The sequence below is a fragment of the Cibotium barometz genome, chromosome 34 (genome assembly GCF_041138505.1).
Source record: "Cibotium barometz isolate CiBa-2024 chromosome 34, ASM4113850v1, whole genome shotgun sequence".
Classification (NCBI taxonomy): Eukaryota; Viridiplantae; Streptophyta; class Polypodiopsida; order Cyatheales; family Cibotiaceae; genus Cibotium; species Cibotium barometz.
In genome coordinates, this window is record NC_141079.1 from 32,640,390 (window position 1) to 32,659,663 (window position 19,274).

The window sequence follows — 19,274 nt, forward strand, 5'->3', positions numbered from 1 at the left end:
GATCAGAGGGAGGCACAGTGTGTTGCTTGAGGACACAGATCTGTGTGCATAGATCCTCTGTGCTGAGAAGGATTTGTGGGCAGTCAGATTGGACTACAGGTGTAAACTCTTGGCTGGTTTTTGTGTTGTACTCAGCCATACATATTATTTTAATGGAATAAAGAAATACCGCAAGGGGCGCCAAGCTTTGGGGCCAACAGGTGTCGTTGTGTATTCAGATTTGGGCACTCTAGCTCCAATCTGTGTTTTGTTTTTCATCTAGACTACAAGTGGACGGGTGGTTGCTCCTACCGCACTCTGGTTTTTCTATCAGAGGCCGGTTCCAGGTGTACTTTTGCTTTCACTTTCTAGTTCATCACTATTTCTTTCCCAGCTCTCACATACTCACGTATGCTAGTACATGCTGTTGCACCACATTGCTTCTATTATCTCCCTTTACACCTACTGTATGCCATGGTCCCTCTTTCATCACACTCGCATAAATTTTTGGCCATAACCAATCATGAGCATTACATAGCCCATTATATTATATTCATCCTCATAACCAATATAGCCAAGATGGTAGTTCATTGCCCACTATGATATGTTATTGTAAGGTCTAGGCCCTAGGGCATACAAAAAAGTGATGGGTATGGTAGGTGGGTGTGAATGGCCTATACGAAGTGATGTGATTTGCATAAGATGCATGTATGAGAAAAGCCATTAATAATACTTGAAGACCGCACAAATGTATGAAAAAAGTAGTTTACTCATAGATCCACGACATTGTAAATCAACTTGGAAAAGCTCTGGTAGGAGTTACATTTAGGAATTCAATAGTTGTATTTGAACTAGATGAACATGCACCCACCCCCACATGCTCACTCACAAGCCGCAATCTTAATCGCACTCGCTCACCCACACGTGCACACATACACAGCTGTATTGGAAATTGCCTCTTAGTCTCTCGAGTCTCTATTTAGGGACTGCCTGAAAAATAAACTCAATTTTTTTTTTGAAAAGACTATTTAGCAGCACCAGGCAAGAGTTCAAGTTTGACCCATCAGCCCAGCACATAATTGGGTCCTCTCATTTCTAAGCATAGCTATCTCCTTTCGAATTCCTTCATCACCCTGCCCTGCTCCATCTGCAATGGTCTGTTCCAGTGTAGCTATTATCCTTTCAATGCTTTTAATCTGTCAGCAGAAGCAATTCTGAAATGATCAAAAATGTCAAAGCCAAATGTCTCAAGGGGACCCATGAAATACTAGTGTAGCTAGACTCAGCTTGACCTTGCGATGGGGCCATCTACGCATGCCATTACGGCGACAGATCTTCTTCAAAACAGTAGGGCAGATCCCAAGCTCTTTTGCTGCTGCATTGATGGGAAGATGGAAATGCTTTGCCAGATCAGACATCTTCAGCTTTCCTGTCCTCTCCCTCTGCAACGAGGTGAGGCAAGATTTGAGCTTTTCCAACGAGCATGCACAATGTGCATAAGCCCCCAAATGCACAAATTTCAACATGTATCATAGCTACTGATGAGCACACACAATTTGTATATTTAGCACAATGCAAACCTGAGCAGCAGCAGTACTTCGTATGGGCTTTACATGCAAAAGCTCGTCATTAATAGCACCGTCAGGAGTGTACTTGTGCTGAGCTACATCGGATTTTTCTTTGCAGGAACTGTTATATGAAGGATCTGGACCAGAAAAACTGTATGCTTTGTTACCTCCATCAAAAAATGCTAATTCAAACCCTTTTAAATCTGCTAACAAGTTAATGGCAGGTACTCTATCTGAATGCTACATTTAGCCCAAACAATAATCTAGACAAAACCCACCACCAAGGCAAAATGATGTGCTCAGAACGATTCCTGTATAAGCTTCAGCTCACCAACAAGAAACCTTTCGAGGATTTTACTGTTTCAAGCTTTTGGATGTTTTGTTTCCGAACATTTTAAGAAAACAAGAAGTTTAGGAAAAAAGTAGTACTTTTTTTTACATGCATGCCATGCAAACACACACTACATACATGCATACACTGCATCGAATCTCACATGCATACATAAATTGCAAACATGTATGCATACACTACATACATGTGTATGCATAAATGCAAAGATGCAATACATCCATACACTACATCCATGCCTGCATGCATACGCTTGTACATAAATGCACACATACATGTTTGCATGTACACACATCCATTTATGCATACATACATTCATACACTACATGCGTGCACACATACATAAAACCATATACACACACATACATGCATGCACATACATACATACATCCATAGATTGCATCCATAACATATATTCATACATATGTACATATATAGATTGCCATGTTTAGCATGTAATTGAAGAGGAGAAATATTTTGTAGGTTTCATGATCACGAAACACGATTTTTGGTCTCTATCCCTGCAATCCTTGGATTACATCTAGAACTTGCTACTGTTAGATTGCAATTCAAGGATCCTAATGAGAGATGCCACCAATACTTTAAGGCTACCTGGCGCAAAGGCCAACATCATCCTAAAGAGATCAATGGTCCTTAGATAGCACCTAAACACTCCTACAAGATCCTTGGCTAACACCTACACACTTCCAGGCAGCTAAAATCCTTCTAGACAAAATATGGGGAAACAAAAAACACCAACAAACCTGAAGAAAAGGTAGGGTACGGGCAGTCACCGGCTTCCTGGAAGCAGCCCGAGCCAACAGCTGTCATAACACGATCAGCTGAACCTATCCGGTAGCCTGCATTTGGTAAAAGAGAGTCCTGCTGCAACACAAACCCTTCCTTTCTTCGTAAGAGACTATACTGCAGCAAGAATTGCTTTACATATTCTGAATTTCCCACTGGGAATCTGTGAAGGTATGTTGAGTAAGAAGAATATAAATAAATACATAAGATTTTTTTTTTTACATGTATGTCAAACTTATGCAAATAAAACATGTTTGTCAAACTTCTGCAGACTTACTCAACCATTTGCTGCTCAACTGTGGGTGGACATCCATCATTCAGCCAAAACCTGGTCTGCATAACTGCATGATAGTTTTGGCCTTCACATCCATGGATTTCAAGCTTTGTGGCTTGAAGCCCTGTAACATATGTGATGACATCCGAGCACAGCAACAACATAAACCTTCCTTGAATGTCAAGTCATCATACAACTCATTAAAAAATCAAGGAAAAATGCAATTTTCCTACATTGTCCTGATGACATAGGTAATAATATCTACATATAACAAAAGTAGGGTAGGTGAGACTGCATATTGAATCAATCCAGACTATATATGAAAATCTTTTAAGAGAGGTGATCTGCATTATTGGATGGTAATAGGATTTCTTTTGCTTTTTCATGGGTGTCATGTGCATCCTGCAATTGGATGCCACGTGGCCATCAATACAGTAGGTGCAAGTCTTAGAGTGGTACCTGGCCCTTTGTGAGCCCTTGTCCGAGACAAGTCAGCCAGGGATCCACTGTAGAGGGTCATGGTCACGTGTGCATGTCCCACATGAAATCAGTGCATGTCCCACGTCTGTGTAACCCTTTGGAATGATGTAGAGGTGTACCGGCATTTATTAGGCTTCCGCACGGGCACGAGTCTAAGACAGCCAGGGATCCACTATAGAGGGTCATGGTCACATGTGCATGTCCCACACATGAAATGATGTAGAGGTGTACCGGCATTTATTAGATGCATGGGCATGAGTCTAGGTCAGGAGCTGGCTTTGTAGAAGGCTATCTCATGGAAAGCCATGTAAGGCTTGTCCAAGAGCCACCAAGGAGGCCATAGATGTGAAGACTAGCCATAGGCCAAGCCTAGGCCTTAAAGCCAGCCTTATAAAAGCTTACGGCCAGCAACAACAGCTACCCAAGCCTCACACGTGTGAAACCGATGCATTAAATGCTGGATTCTCTTAGTCGCGAGCAGGCCGACAACAGCAATCTGGACCGACTTGCATATGGGGTAGGCTATATAAGCAATGGTCAGCCTTTTGCAGATCTCATCTCATATTCTTTGCAAGAACTGAAGTCCAAGTGCTTAGACAGCCAAGAAGGGACTAAGGGCAAGGTGGAAAGTGTAGATCAAGGGGTGATCTTTGAGTTGAATGCTATCTCAGCCAAGTGAAGGTATCCAAGTCGATTCAGTCCTAGTTATTTACAGCCAGAAGTCTGTCAGTCTAAGGAAATACACCATACATGGTGGGGGGCCTTCAAAGGGTATTTGGAACCCAATCCTTTGTATTTTTCTCTCCTCTCTCTCTGCACTCTTACTTTCATTACATTGTGCTATACATCGCCAATAACAAAGAGGCACGCTTGTCCAAGAGCCACCAAAGAGGCCATGGATGTGAAGGCTAGCCATAGGTCAAGCCTAGGCCATAAAGCCAGCCTTATAAAAGCCCATAGGATCCCATCAGCCAGCAGCAAGGGCTGCCCAAGACTCACACATGTGTGAAAGCAGTGCATTAAATGCTGGATTTTCCTAGTCGTGAGCAGGCCGATAGCAACAATGAGGACCAACTTGCATATGGGGCAGGCTATATAAGCGATGGTCAGCCTTTTGCATGAAGTCCAAGGGTTTAGACAGCCAAGAAGAAGCTAAAGGCAAGGTCGAAAGCGTAGATCAAGGGGTTATCTTTAGGCTGAATGCTATCTCAACCAAGTAAAGGTATCCAAGTCAATTCAGTCCTGGTTATTTACAGCCAGCAGTCTGTCAAACTACTCATTCAATAAAGTAAATACACCATACGTAGTGGGGGCCCTTTAGAGGGCATTTGTGACCCACTCATGTGTGTCTCTCCTCTCTCTCCAACTCCAATGTACCTTGAAGGAAGAAAGCAGAACTAAGAAAAATACTCCTCAGCTGAGAAGTGCTGCACCAAATCTAAATGCATCAGTATTGTTCAGCACCTGTAGTCTAAACCACCAATGTCATGGGGAATATAGTCAAGTAATACCTACTGATACACCGAAGCAAAAAAGTCCACATGTTGTCAATACAGTCTCCAAAAAATATGTGCACTATAAGGACACCCCTCTCCTAAGCAAGAAAGAAGAAGAAGAAGAAGAAGAAGAGCATACATCACTCTCAAGAGGCAAGCCATAACCCCACTCACATGCACATTAGATAGAAAGCAAGCATGCAACCTGTAGGCCACTCTATGGGCTATCCATAGGTGTCACTCATTCCTTGGTATGTGCCTTGTAGGCCTAGATATTATCAGTTAGGACCTATGGTACAGTTAGTACTAGTTCCAATTGGGACACCTAGTACATGTATGACACCCAGTTAGGGGTTCATCATATTAGGTGTATCTTTTGTACTCTTCATCACTTCAGCAATAGATCTTCTGCAGCACGCTTTGCTTCTTGCCTCCGTCTCATGTTGCTTCCGTTGTCCACTCCACCCAACAGTGGTATCAGAGCAGGTTTTGCCCTTCAGTTCTCGCCAGTTTCAGCCTTCCCGAGCCTCCCCCTTGCTCATTGGAGCTGATTTCTTGCTGGTCGACTGGTTTCTACTGCTCGAATCCACACGTGTGAGCTCCTACAGCTGTTCAGAGGCATTCCATCTCGGAGAGCTCCATCTTCTTGCTGTTTCCAGCTGGGCGACTCACTAGACGACCGTTTCCAGCCATTTCGAAGCAGATTTGTGTCATTTCGTGGCACTTTCAGCTAGCCTCCAGTCAGATCCAGCCACGTGGCACCTCAAACGGCTGCAAGGATACCTCAAAATCAGTCGCTTCTTCATTTCTTAGCTAGGCGACCAGTTTGAGGACACATTTCCGGAAAGGAATAGCTCAAATCCCTATTTCGAAGCATCTAAAAGCATTTTTGACAGTTTTCTGACTGTCAAACCCTAGAAATTTGGGGTTTTTCTGAATTTACAGTTTCCTCTTGCTGTTAGAAGCTCCCTCGAGCATTTTCAAAAGTTCGGGAAGCTCTTTTATTGAGGTATTTCATTTCTGCAAATTTTTTTTTCCCCTTTCATTTGAAGCTTCTTTGGCATTGGATAAGGCCCCTGAAAGCCTTGAGGCTCATTTGGTCACTTTATTTGCAGTTGAGAGCTTGAGGCTCCTAATCTTGCCTTTGTCACATTTGGATTTGTGCATTTGTCTGCATAATGGCCAGTGGCAAGGATGATCTTTTTGGGGCTTTCGGTGTTGAAGACAAGCTTGATGGGGTGAATTATCCTATGTGGTCATTTATGATGAAGCATGTCTTGGTGGCCAAGAATTTGTGGAATATTGTGAATGGCAATGAGCCTAGGCTTGTCAGGCAGGCTACATCTTCCACTAGTGATGTCACATCCAGTGGTTCTTCCCGTGATGCCTTTGTACCTCCTACTCAGGAGATGATTCAGTGGGATGGCCGTGATGCTAAGGCACAGGCATTGATTGCTCTTTCTGTTAAGAAGAGTATTGTACCTCATATCAGATCATGCATTACTGCTAGGGAGTCTTGGGATAAGCTTGCCTCTTTGTATTAGGTACGCAACGAGGCCCGTGTTACCTATCTCCGCAAGCAGTTAAAGGATCAACATATGAATGAGGGTGATAGCATGGATGCCTATTTGACAGCTATCAAAGATTTGAAAGAGCAATTGGCCAACATTGATGAGGATATTGGATGGATTGCCTGACTCTTACCAAGGTTTTGCTACTACCTTGAGGTTGGTTGCCATGGGCAATGCCAACTACTATTCCTTTGATCAGTTTGGTTGCACTTTTATTACAGGAGGAGCAGAGTCGCTCTAACAGAAATGCTAGTATGCGTTCTGATCAAGCATTTGCGGCCAATATAGGAATAAGGGAAAATTTCAGAAATCTGCCCCTAAAAATACAGCAAATCAGTCTTCTTCTTCATCATCCCAGGGTGATCAGAAGAAGAAGAAGAAGAAGAAGAGGTGTAATTACTGCAGGGTTGCAGGCCATGATATAGCTAAATGCAGGAAAAGGATTGCTTCTGAGAAGAAGAAGAAAGAAAAGGGACTTGCGGTCTCCACTGCCTCTCGCAATGATGCCACTCCTAATGAGCATGCTCATTTTGCCACGGAACAGTCTTGGAGTTTCATAGTCCAATGCCATTCTGATCCTTCTGTACATGATGCAGGTGATGCCTGCATGTCAGTTTCAGCTTCCACGTGGTTCTTTGATAGTGGTGCGTCTAAGCACATCACTTCCTGCAGGACATTGTTCACTTCCCTTGCTGATGCCCCAAAGGGGGATTCTGTGACATGTGCCAACAATGCATCCTGTATGGTTAAGGATGTTAGGTAGGTTGCAGTCACTTCAGTTGTTGCAGGCAATGTTGTCACTCTGGAGAATGTTTTGTATGTGCTAGGCATACGCAAAAATCTTATTTCCATTTCAGCTTTTGCTACTTGTGGACATAAGATTGTTTTTGATGGGCATAGGTGTGCAGTCTATGACTTGAGTCATGCCGATGCTATTGTTTTGACTGGTACTCTTCAGGGGGGCTTGTATAGCCTGGATGCATATAATAGATGCAGTGACAGTTCAGCCAATGATGCCCATGCTGTGGATGCAAATGTACTCCCTGACACATATTTATGGCATGAGAGGTTTGGTCACCTCAATCTTAATGCCTTGGTACGGTTGCCACAAATGGTTGAAGATATGCCACAGATGCGCATGCCTACTAAGAAACATATCTGTGAAGCTTGCCTACTTGGCAAGATGCACCGCTTTGCTCTCCCCAAAGATGGCAGAGTTGGGGCATCTCGCAAGTTATTTCTTGTTCACAGTGATGTGTGTGGTCCCATGAAGACCGCATCTATTGGTGGCTTCTACTACTTTGTCACCTTCATTGATGACTTTACCAGGTACACTTGGATATTTGCATTGAAGTCCAAGTCGGAGGTGTTCACATGCTTCAAGCACTTCATTGCCTTGGCTGAAAATGATGCAGGCTTGAAGATTGCCAATATGAAATCTGATAGAGGAGGGGAATACATGTCTAAGGAATTCAATGATTACTTGGCAGCCCGTGGTATTCATCATGAGTACACAATGCCTTACACTCCTCAACAGAATGGAGTTGCTGAGCGGAAAAATAGGACCATTATGGAGATGGCTAGGTGTATACTTAAGGGCAAGAATTAGATAATATGTTTTGGTTGGATGCAGTGATGTGTGGAAATTATGTCTTGAACAGATGCCCAACTAAAGCATTGAGAACAGTCACACCCTATGAGGCTTGGAAAGGTCACAAGCCATCCATTTCCCATATGCATACTTTCAGGTGTTTGGCCTATGCACATGTGCCTTCACAGAGACGGACAAAGTTGGATGATAAGGCTATCAAATGCATATTTTTGGGATACAGTGCAAAGAGCAGAGGTTATAGACTTTATGAGCCCTCATCACGTAGGGTGGTTGTCTCAGTAGAGATGTTATCTTTGATGAGACATCCTCTATGCCTTTGCGGGATTGCAAAATGCAATGGACATTTTTGACAGTCTTGTGCCATTGCTTGGTTCCGATGCCTCCGATGATGCACCACAGGGATACACTCCTCCACATACTGCTCATTTACAGCCTATCACGCAGTCCGGACAGCCACCTGTTGTGACACAGATGCCACATGCTCTTGAGGATGTTGTGGAAGAGGCAGTAGAGCAAGAATTGGCTGACATAAGACAGCCTAAAAGAGCTCCTCGTTGGTTCTTTAAAACTTTGAAGGACAACAAGTTAGATGCTCCTTTGCCAACCCGTACGAGAGCTGCAGCCAAAAGAGATTTGGCAAACTCGCTTGCTCATGCTTTGATTACTACAGCATGTGATGAGGAGCTTGTTTGTCACAAAGATGCCTTTTCAAATAAGTTGTGGATGCAAGCCATGCAAGATGAATTGAACTCCATTCATGCCAATCAAACATGGGAGTTATGTGACTTGCCTGCAAGTAAACATGCAGTGGGTACTAAGTGGGTTTACAAAGTGAAAGGGAAAGCTGATGGTTCAGTTGACAGGTACAAAGCCCGTCTTGTGGCCAAAGGCTATGCTCAGAAAGAGGGCATTGATTATGAAGAGACCTTTGCTCCCACTTCACGTATCACCACCATTAGATGTGTTATTGCCGTGGCTGCCCACAATAATTGGGAAGTGCATCAGTTGGATATCAAGACAGCATTTCTCAATGGTCTATTGGCAGAGGAAGTCTATGTTGCACAACCTCCTGGCTTTGAGGTTGTAGGTTTTGAAAAAAAGGTATGCCGGCTTAAGAAAGCCTTGTATGGATTGAATCAGGCACCTCGGGCTTGGTATGACAGGATTCACACTCATTTGCTCAGCCTTGGTTTTCAGAATAGTCCCACAGAGGTGACTTTATATATCCGCAAGAGGGGGGCAGATTTGCTGATTTTGATCCTCACTTATCATGCATGGATTCACTGATAGTGATTGGGCTGGTTGCTATGATACACACCGATCCCATAGTGGCAATTGTTTCATGCTTGGCTCTTCATGCATCTCTTGGTTCAGCAAGAAGCAAGCGACAGTTGCCACATCTAGTTGTGAGGCTGAGTACAGGGCAGCTTTCACAGCTACAATAGAGTGTGTTTGGCTACGGAAACTACTTGCAAATCTTCTAGTTGGTCAGACTACTCCTACAGTCATTCATACTGACAGTCAGAGTGCTTTGGCTATTGCACGAAATCCTGTGTTTCATGCTCGCACGAAACACATTGAGGTTCATTACCACTATGTCAGAGAGCGATGGTCAGATGACATTTCAGTTATCTTACATTCCCACTGAAGACAACTTGGCAGATCTCTTCACGAAGGCTCTCCCACGACCAAAGTTTGAGGCTTTTCGACAAGCTTTACACTTGGTACCATTTGTTACGTGATCTCGTACTCTGGACAGTCATAGGTTGCTATATCCATATTGGACAAATTTGTGCAACCATAACCTTTAGTCTTCAGGTATCTTGAGACGTTTCCAGGATACTTCAGGCTTCAGCCCATACCGTCGAGGGGGGTTTGTAGGCCACTCTATGGGCTATCCATAGGTGTCACTCATTCCTTGGTGTGTGCCTTGTAGGCCTAGATATTATCAGTTAGGACCTATGGTACAGTTAGTACTAGTTCCAATTGGGACACCTAGTACATGTATGACACCCAGTTAGGGGTTCATCATATTAGGTGTATCTTTTGTACTCTTCATCACTTCAGCAATAGATCTTCTGCAGCACGCTTTGCTTCTTGCCTCCGTCTCCCGTTGCTTCCGTTGTCCACTCCACCCAACACAACCTTCAACACAAGAGCGCAAGAGAAAGCTCAAGACTCAATTCCATCAATGGAATTGTGTGTTGTGCTTTCTCACTACTCAAAAGCACAGGATGTCCAAGATTTCTTATTCCAAAACTTTTGCTACTTGTACATTACTAAGATGATTGCCCACTTCATTATTGTGTTGTTGCTACTGTATATTCTTACATGGTATCAAAGTGTGTGTTTTTGCACACAGCAGGCATCTAGCATCAAGAACTCAAGGCATAAGGCAACCAACAACCAGCGATTGGATGATCAGCAGGAAGCCCACCAGTATTATAGACACCACCTCTTCACCCCCAGAAATCAGTCAACCCAGAGCTCAGCCCAAGGTCAGTCCAGACCCCAAAAGTTGCCAAATCATTCTTATCAAAAGCTTGTACTTCTTTCGTATCCATTAATCAAGAAAATACACCCAGACGCAGGGGGGTTAGGTCTTTGGACGACCCATTCATGTGTCTTGTGTACTCATCTCTCTCTATCCTCTGCAGTTATAAGTTAAATTCATCTTAAACCAGTAATATTATGCTAGCGCAAATAACATGAGCACCTCCAACTAATGAGAATCCTCCTATGCACCTAGATTTTTTTTTTTTGATAACAAAGAATCGAGAAATGTACAAGCTACTCCTGAGAACCTCTGACTTGGACTTATATCTACTTGTATTTGCATGCTTAGACTACCAAAACATACGAACTCCATGTTTGGCTCAACAAATTGATCCTCCCATGGACACATTTTGGTGGAACATACTCAAGTAACTAAACTCTTTCGCCATATACATAAGCAAAAATGCAGCTATTACTTTTAAAGGCTTAACAACTAAATCTGCTCCTAACTGTCTAGAGATGTATGGCCATGTCACATGCACACCCATCAGGTGTACAAGTGGCCTGGCATCATCAAGCATTAATCAGGACATTTAAACATTATTCAGGCATTTTCAGCATATGCAAACATACGTTTGGGGCTGTTTTCAATACCAACATCAGTACCTTAGTCTTCATTAGCATGTAGGGCATTTATTTGCATCAGGTCGGGGCTGTTAGCACCAGCCGATAGCATATTGTGGGCAGCCGACAGCAGCAATTATGCATTTATGAGGTCGTGAGGTCCCAGATAGGCTGGCCGACTGCAGCACACATGGCCGACCAGCAGCCATGCTCTCATATATAAGCAGCGCATCATTTCAGCATGGTTATCTCATCTTCTCTTCAGCGTTTCCTTCCTAGGAGATAAGGGAAGTCAGTGGGACAACAGTTCACCCAGCATATAGTCATCAAATCAGCATATTCAGCACCATAGGCAGCATATTCAGCACTCAAGTCATCTTCCTACCTCCTACATAGAGGAAAACCGGCATTCAAGTGGTGGACCTCAACATTGGAGCAAGGAACAGTCCTCATCATCAGCATTCAGCCTATCCCTCGCATGCATTAGTAACCCATCCATCTGCATTCTTGCACAGCATATAGGGTTGCACATGGCTTGCATAGCAGACATCCTAGCAGTCAGTCTTGCATCTGCAAGGCATACATGTTTTGCCCATGAGTTCTCTGGGGAAGAATTGACATCCATCATCAAAGGAGTAAATAAAGTTTTGGGCTTCGACTGGTAGCAGCAGGGGGTTCTCTTCCACATAAGAAGACGAAAGTTTGCTCCAACATCGCCTCAGGAGGTTCAGAGGTTCAGGAACGACGGAGATGGTGGGTGAAAGGATTCCTCAGACAAGTCGGGGGGGTGACTCAGGTATCTCCAAGCAGTTTTAGCAGCATTTGCCATTCAGTTCCTGCAGTAGACAAGTCTTTGGCTCAAAGGATTCAACTCCTACAGTCGACCTCAATCCCGGCAGAAGAAGACAGAAGGGGGCAGTGGTTTCAGTGGAGAAGGATCACCAGAGGAGTCGAAAGGTTGCCAAGTATACTACCTAGCAACAATTTAGCAAAGGGGAATGTCACGTGCACACCCATCAGGTGTACAAGTGCAATGGCATCCTCAAGCATTAATCACGACATTTAAACATTATTCAGGCATTTTCAGCATATGCAATCATATAATTGGGGCTGTTTTCAATACCAACATCAGTACCTTAGTCTTCATTAGCACGTAGGGCATTTATTTGCATCAGGTCGGGGCTGTTAGCACCAGCCGATAGCATATTGTGGGCAGCCGACAGCAGCAATTATGCATTTATGAGGTCATGAGGTCCCAGGTAGGCTGGCTGACTGCAACACACATGGCCGACCAGCAACCATGCTATTATATATAAGCTGTGCATCATTTCAGCATGGTTATCTCATCTTCTCTTCAGCGTTTCCTTCCTAGGAGATAAGGGAAGTCAGTGGGACAACAGTTCACCCAGCATATAGTCATCAAATCAGCATATTCAGCACCATAGGCAGCATATTCAGCACTCAAGTCATCTTCCTACCTCCTACATAGACCAGCACTTGAGAATGTCCATGGCATTTATCATGCACATGGCATCCCCCTTTGCTAGACTTGATGATGGGATTCCAGAGGTTCAGGAACGACGAAGATGGTGGGTGAAAGGATTCCACAGACAAGTCAGGGGTGACTCAAGTATCTCCAAGCAGTTTTAGCAGCATTTGCCATTCAGTTCCCGCAGTAGACAAGTCTTTGGCTCAAAGGATTCAACTCCTACAGTCAAGAGGCAGTGCATGCCAAACAAAAAACAGCAACATGAGCAAACATGTGCATGATGTGTGGATGCGCGGGCGTGTGTGCATGTGTGCTGGAGGTGGGGGGGTGAGATTTGCAGCACCCCTACTGCATTCCAATATTAAGCCACATAATGCTTTGAATACGATAACACGACTAGTAGGTCCTGGGTTCAAAACCCCACATGGTGCTTCCTCGGCGGCATTGCCTCAACGGGCAGATAAAAAGTGCCTACGAGCAGTGAAAAATTGGTAACTACAGGAGGATCTTGGGCCTAAGGTCAGTCGGGAAATATTCCCAAAGAGAAGCAAATTTTTCAAGGTGTCTTTTTTAATGGCAAAGAGATGTGTGCACCTGAAAGAAGATTGGGGACAGCAAAGGAGGCAATGGAGGAAGATAAACAGCAGAACAATGCAGCAAAATTCCAATCAACTCACATGTACCACCTAATGAAGACAACACACAAGAAAACAACATTTCCAATTTTTAAAGACTTAAAAATTTTCACGCATGTTTGAAAGATGGAGAGGCACCATTTGTGTGGACTATCTGGCGCAAGATTTCACACCGATTGCATTGGCGGGTTCTCTGTTGTGGCATAAGGGGCCATGGACTTGTCCGTTCTGTTGGAACATACGAGTCTACTCGGGCATCTGCATGATAAGATACAAGCTCACCACCCATAGGTATGGACGCCACATTGTCTGTCCTGTTGAGTAGCAACTCTTCTGCATCAGAGAGGCAATCTGGCTCCAAACCAGGCAGTGGTTTGAGCTGTTCAAAAGCTCCTGTATTTAACGGGGCTCCTCTTTCATCCACTAGAATGTTCAGCTGATCAAGTCTGAAGGATGACAATGAAGCATTCGCCAGGAAGTCAATATCATAAGGGCAACTGAAGATTGCAAAAGAATCTTTAGTAAGATCACCATCAAATGCATCATAAGCAGCAAGCTCCCCATTCAAAATATCGTCTATGAATGCAAGCGTGTTATCTGGACCTTTGCAGTCGAAATTGAGTGCATTCAAGTCAACCTCTTGGTTGTTGTTGCCGTTACCACTAGCATGTTTGCGGATATGGAATGAAGAAACAGGAGAAAACACCCTCAAAGCCGGACTAGAGCTTCTTTTAACCAGATTTTGAAACTCGACATCTGACATGACTTGTTGAGGAGCTGGCAAATGATGATTCTTGCTAAGGTCCTCCATGCCAAGGGTGCTGCAATGAGGGAAACCTTCGGGCATTTTGAAAGCTTTATTATTTCAACCTTGATCAATGTCTGCATTGATGAACTACAATGAGGTATTCGGCAAAAGCGCCCCAGTCAAAATTGTGTCCTGTTGTAAGATAGAAATGCCTACATATGTGGAGAAGAGGTAGGCTTTCTGTATTCTGAGGAAGAACAGACCGCGGAATCTTGATTCAAGCCTGCACCAAGATATGTCATCAGAATAGACAGAAAACACACACATACATGCACACGCACGCACGCTGCCCTGCAAGATCAAATGCTACAGTGATACAGCAGCAGATGGCAGGCCAGGGGGAACCAAATCTCACAACATCCGTAGCAATCCAACATCGTTTTAGAAGAAAGGAGGTAAAACCTAAGAAAGGCAGAAGCCCTCAGAGGTTGTCCACAGTCGGCATGTGCTCGTCGCAAAAGGCAAAACCACAGAGAAGCTTCAATGGTGAAGAAGCTCGGGTGTCTCCAGCGCCAGCGTGATGTCTGGCCGGGGGAGGAGTTCTAAAAGCCTGACGAAAAGGGCGAGAAGGGGGAAAGAGATTGTTGAAGAAGACGAAGTTCGGCCGGCGAGCCTTGAACCTAAAAGGGGATGCGCTGCTAACCGACGGGCAGCGTTGGGAATTCTCCTTCGCCATGAGAGCCAGAAGCGCAACCGAACTGTTGGAGTCGCAAACCGTAAACGGCCGGGTTACGGTAGCATCATCAACCGAGCCCTCCGCCGCGGGCTTTTCAGGTGAATCGGCAGAACTGCCGCCAGCCTGCGCGCGAGGTAGTTCAACAGAAGCCACGCTGGCTTTCGTGGAGGGTGGGCCAAAATCGAACGGCTAAGATGTTTTTGGTCCTAACTTTAAAAATGTCGTAGATCCAACGGTTGCTATTTTTTTATATAAGTTTTTCTTCTCAAAAGCTATAAACTTTCTATTTTGAGCTTTGTTTGAAACCTTGTTTCTTAATTTTATAATTGGCCACGGAGCATATTTTATGGAGCTTGTTTTTTTCTTTATTTTGAAGTCTACTGGTTGGATTGTTCGGAAACATTTTTGAGTGAACCTAGCATGTATCCTTTCACCATGGGGTTGAAGAGGAAAAGACAATTTTGATCTCACCCCTAAGATGGGACATGGGCAACCAAGAGTGGATGGAGAGAAAGCCTTGTGATGAAAAGTGTAGGGAGAAAAAGAGAGATCACTTTAAGAGACCTACCCTTCACCATTATCTTTTACTGCTTGGGAGGCACACCTGTGAGAATAAGGGGGTTGGGTCATGCCTATTTCCACATCTAGAAACATTTCTTTCTACCCTTTCATGGTAACTGCAAGAAAGCGACCACACAAGCAGCTTTGAAAGGACCTATGTCGTCACAATGGATGGCATCGTTGGCTAACAATCATTAAAAGAAAAGCTTATTAAAGGATTGATCCTTCTTTAGATCATGAGACAACTAACCGTGCAAGGTTCAGGAAAAGACGAGTTCACTTCATCCTAGAGCTTGCTCAATTTCTGAATCCATCTCATCTTGAGAGAAGGAAAAATGTATCTTCCAAAATTTTAAAAAATAGTAGTAATTGGATGAACTATGAAGAAATGCTTGTAAATTACAAAGGATATGGAGAAGAATGTTGGGTCATTAGGTGGTGGTGGTAGTAGATGGAAGGCGAGGTTGTTGTCGGGGCTTGGATGAGTGAGAGGGCTCCAAAATTCCCATGAAGGTGAAGTTGAATAGAAGAACAAGGAGGAACCAGGAGCAAGAGCATGATGTATGTAACATCTGTTGTGCATAAGTAGGAGATGATGGTTACAACAATGGGAGATGTGACCTTAAAACTAGCATAAGACATTGTCGTCATACCAAATTATCTTTAATGAAATGACAATTAATTTGCCAAACATTGGCATTCAAAAAATTACTCCATAAAATATTTCGTTCATTACACCCATGCTCTCGCATGTAAAACAATTTATAGAAGAAGTGAATAAAGTAATGGCATGGCACCATTTGCAAATGAGATTTTGCGACTTGTTTTAAGATTATAGCTGAAAATTAAAAACTTATTTTTAAGTTTCAAATTTCTTTTTCAATTGAAAATAAATTAAATGTGATATAGATTTGAAGTGTGGTGTGTTAGTTGTTGACAGTCTATTTTGTAACTTGTCAAATCTTATAAGATCTCACAATTTTCCCTTGTATATATTATTATTTGGGTAGCGTGAAGTTGTCTTTATTATCTAAATTGACGTCATTCTTCTATGATTACACTAGCACAACACTATTACAAATGGCATTTTGCAACTTGTTTTGAGATCACCCTCCCCGAGCTTCTTTGGTTTTTTGCACTACCTCCCTTGGTAAATTCTCCCCACATCAAGTCAAGGCCTCAAGAGGGTGTCCAAGGTATAGGGTGACCCGATGATGGAGCTAGTCAATAGCAGCATTTGAAATTAATGCATATTCAATGTTTTAAAAAGGAATATTCCATGGTATAAAGTTTTAGCTTGAAAAGCAATTTTAAGAGTTATACATTGAAACAAACAAATGGGTTGATCAATTGAAAATCACGAAATATTCTTGGTAAGTTTTAAAAAGCCAACGTTAGGTCAAACATGCTGAAAACTATACATGGCAAAATAAGCATTCAAGCAACGATAAAAATAGCCTATATTTCCATATAAATCTCTAACTCTCTCTTTGCCACTTTCTCTCTCTCATTCCATATTTCTCCTCTCTTCTCTTTCTCTAACCTTTGGGCTTTTGTTCTGTGTCTCAAATAACAAGAAGCAAAACAAACAATCTCTCCCTCTCTCTCTCTCTCTCTCTCTCTCTCTCTCTCTCTCTCTCTCTCTCTCTCTGTCTCTCTCTCTCTCTCTCTCTCTCTCTCTCTTCTTTGTAGTAAGATTCTAATGTGTAGATAATTTAAAACCATAGAAGTTTTGCTTGGATTCTTCTCCTTCTTGGAAAACTCATTTGATTGAAATCAAAGTTTCCTTAAGTAGCTACAATTTTAGGTAGCAAAAGGAGACATTATCAGTGCTACGATTAAATAAATAGGCTAAGTCATCCAGTTTACAAATATTTTGGAAACATTTTGTAAGCTCTTCAAAAATAGGAACCAAATTAGTGCATATAAAAATAGCAACAACGGATTCATACTTAGGGTTGTAAGCATTTTTATCCATTTTGTTTTGTCCTTTAGGTGAGGCAACCAGCTCTTGGTGATGAAAAGCCAAATTGCTCTCCTCTCTCTCTCACCTTATTTCAATGTGCAAGTTAGAATCTAAAGTGCCCTCACCCCCATCACAATCATTGGCATGTCCCTTGAATAGATCATAGCCCTTGCTTTCCAACCCTACCCTTGCTTTCCAACTCCATTAGTAAGTGTAACCTTTCCTTCTAATTGCTTGTTGTTGATTTTTTTTTTTGTGTGTGTGTGTGTCTATGTTAACATAGGAAAGCACCTCTAGACACAACTACAGACACCTAGGAATAACCTACCACCACTTAAAGATGCTCATTCAAGAACCTAGGAATTGATCATGATGGGATGTAATGTGGCATAAGTAATTATGATGTGGCACATCAGAGTAGGCTATTAAAGCCTCCTTGTATGCTAGTGAATGAGGATGTATTATGAACCAGAGATGTTAATGAATGACGATGTATTATGAACTAGAGATGTTACCAAATGGATGGTTAGCATGCATGGTGAACCAAGAGACTAACTGAATTCAATACTCTTGCTCTTACATGTTTAATTTGCAAATGAGAGTCTCTTATTATGTGTCCCATTCATTTCTTTGGCATTTTGTCTCTATGTCTAATCAAAACCCACCTCTACGTGTGTGTTAACCCACCTCTACATGGTGATGGCTATCAGGCACTAACACTTTTGGCATGCCGGGTGGGACCAAGCCACACATAGTACTGATTAGGGAGCTTTATGATCCTAGTGGAACATCCAAGGCACTAATGGTACCAAATCTCCACCTCGACAATGGTGTCAACCCCTAGAAATAAAACACACAATAATAACCCCAAAGCTCTACCCCTCGTGTTGCAACCATGTTGACTGCATAGCAGCTTGATCATCATCACCCTACTTCACAACAAAATGCTAGAATGATACAATGAGATCTTCCTAGCCAAGCACAGTGAACCTTAGACTCACAAGAATCTACCACCATCTTCGTGGTCTGGGTAGCTAGAGACAAGCATTAAAACAAGTCAAGGCTAAAGGAGGCACCCCAACACCCAACATCTGCGGTACAGAGCTAATATGGAAACCTTCCTACCATGCCAAGGAATTAATAATAGTATGTGCCAACCATGCAGATAAGGGAACATATGAATAACATTCTGTGCCAACTCCTCATGAGCTAGTTGGTACCACATGGCCTCAAATTCAACATTATGTAGACCTATACAAAGTTGTTATACCTCAACTAGGAGGAAGGAGAACTAGGGAGCTTTCTTGGGACCATCAGCAGGAGAGAAGCCGTGCAGAATTAGCTGTCTATTAGTTTTCAATGATAACGAGAAGTTAGAGGCGTCAATATTATGGTGAAAAAATCCACTGCAAGAAAGATTTCCAATACCACAAGTGTGGGAGATGTCATGAGCAAGGGCATAGGCAAATAACCATGTTGGAAATATCATGTGTGTATATTGTAGTCACCAAGACCATTTACAAAGCCAACACGAAGCATGAACTTATAAATCTTGATAAAGCAAAGAAGGAACTAAAAGATTTCTCAAAGTTCATGAAGGAAGAAAGGTATTGGCATCTGTTGTATAAAAGGGGGAGCCATGGGTCATATTCAAGCATCATCATAATGGAAGAGTTACAAAACCATGTGGAAAGACTCCTAGAAAATAACTAAAAAGATAGAAAAAAGATGTGCCAACATGTAGTCAAATGAGCAATTAAATGAGAAAGAATGCTCCTTAGAAGAAGATGATGAATATGACTATCGGGGATATTCCAACATAGAGTTTACACATTTAACATTAAACATGACTGCGACATTATTGAACATTCGAATGATTATCA

General features: G+C 42.8%; 1 protein-coding gene across 2 annotated transcripts; it reads right to left on the reverse strand.

Moving 5' to 3' along the window:
- Positions 1-732: 732 nt before the first annotated feature.
- On the reverse strand, positions 733-14,996 carry LOC147618930 (uncharacterized). 2 transcript variants are annotated; one of them, XM_086774071.1, is made up of 7 exons: positions 14,591-14,996; positions 13,519-14,411; positions 2,981-3,101; positions 2,691-2,866; positions 1,560-1,684; positions 1,272-1,421; positions 733-1,175 (listed from the first exon to the last, which is right to left on the reverse strand). In XM_086774071.1, exons 2-7 carry the CDS (start codon positions 14,225-14,227, stop codon positions 1,029-1,031), a joined length of 1,428 nt encoding a protein of 475 aa, XP_086630197.1. In that variant the 5' UTR covers positions 14,228-14,411; positions 14,591-14,996; the 3' UTR covers positions 733-1,028. The 2 variants fall into 2 exon arrangements, with proteins under 2 accessions (XP_086630197.1, XP_086630196.1); XM_086774070.1 differs by having other exon boundaries at positions 2,661-2,866; positions 14,591-14,721.
- Positions 14,997-19,274: the final 4,278 nt, after the last annotated feature.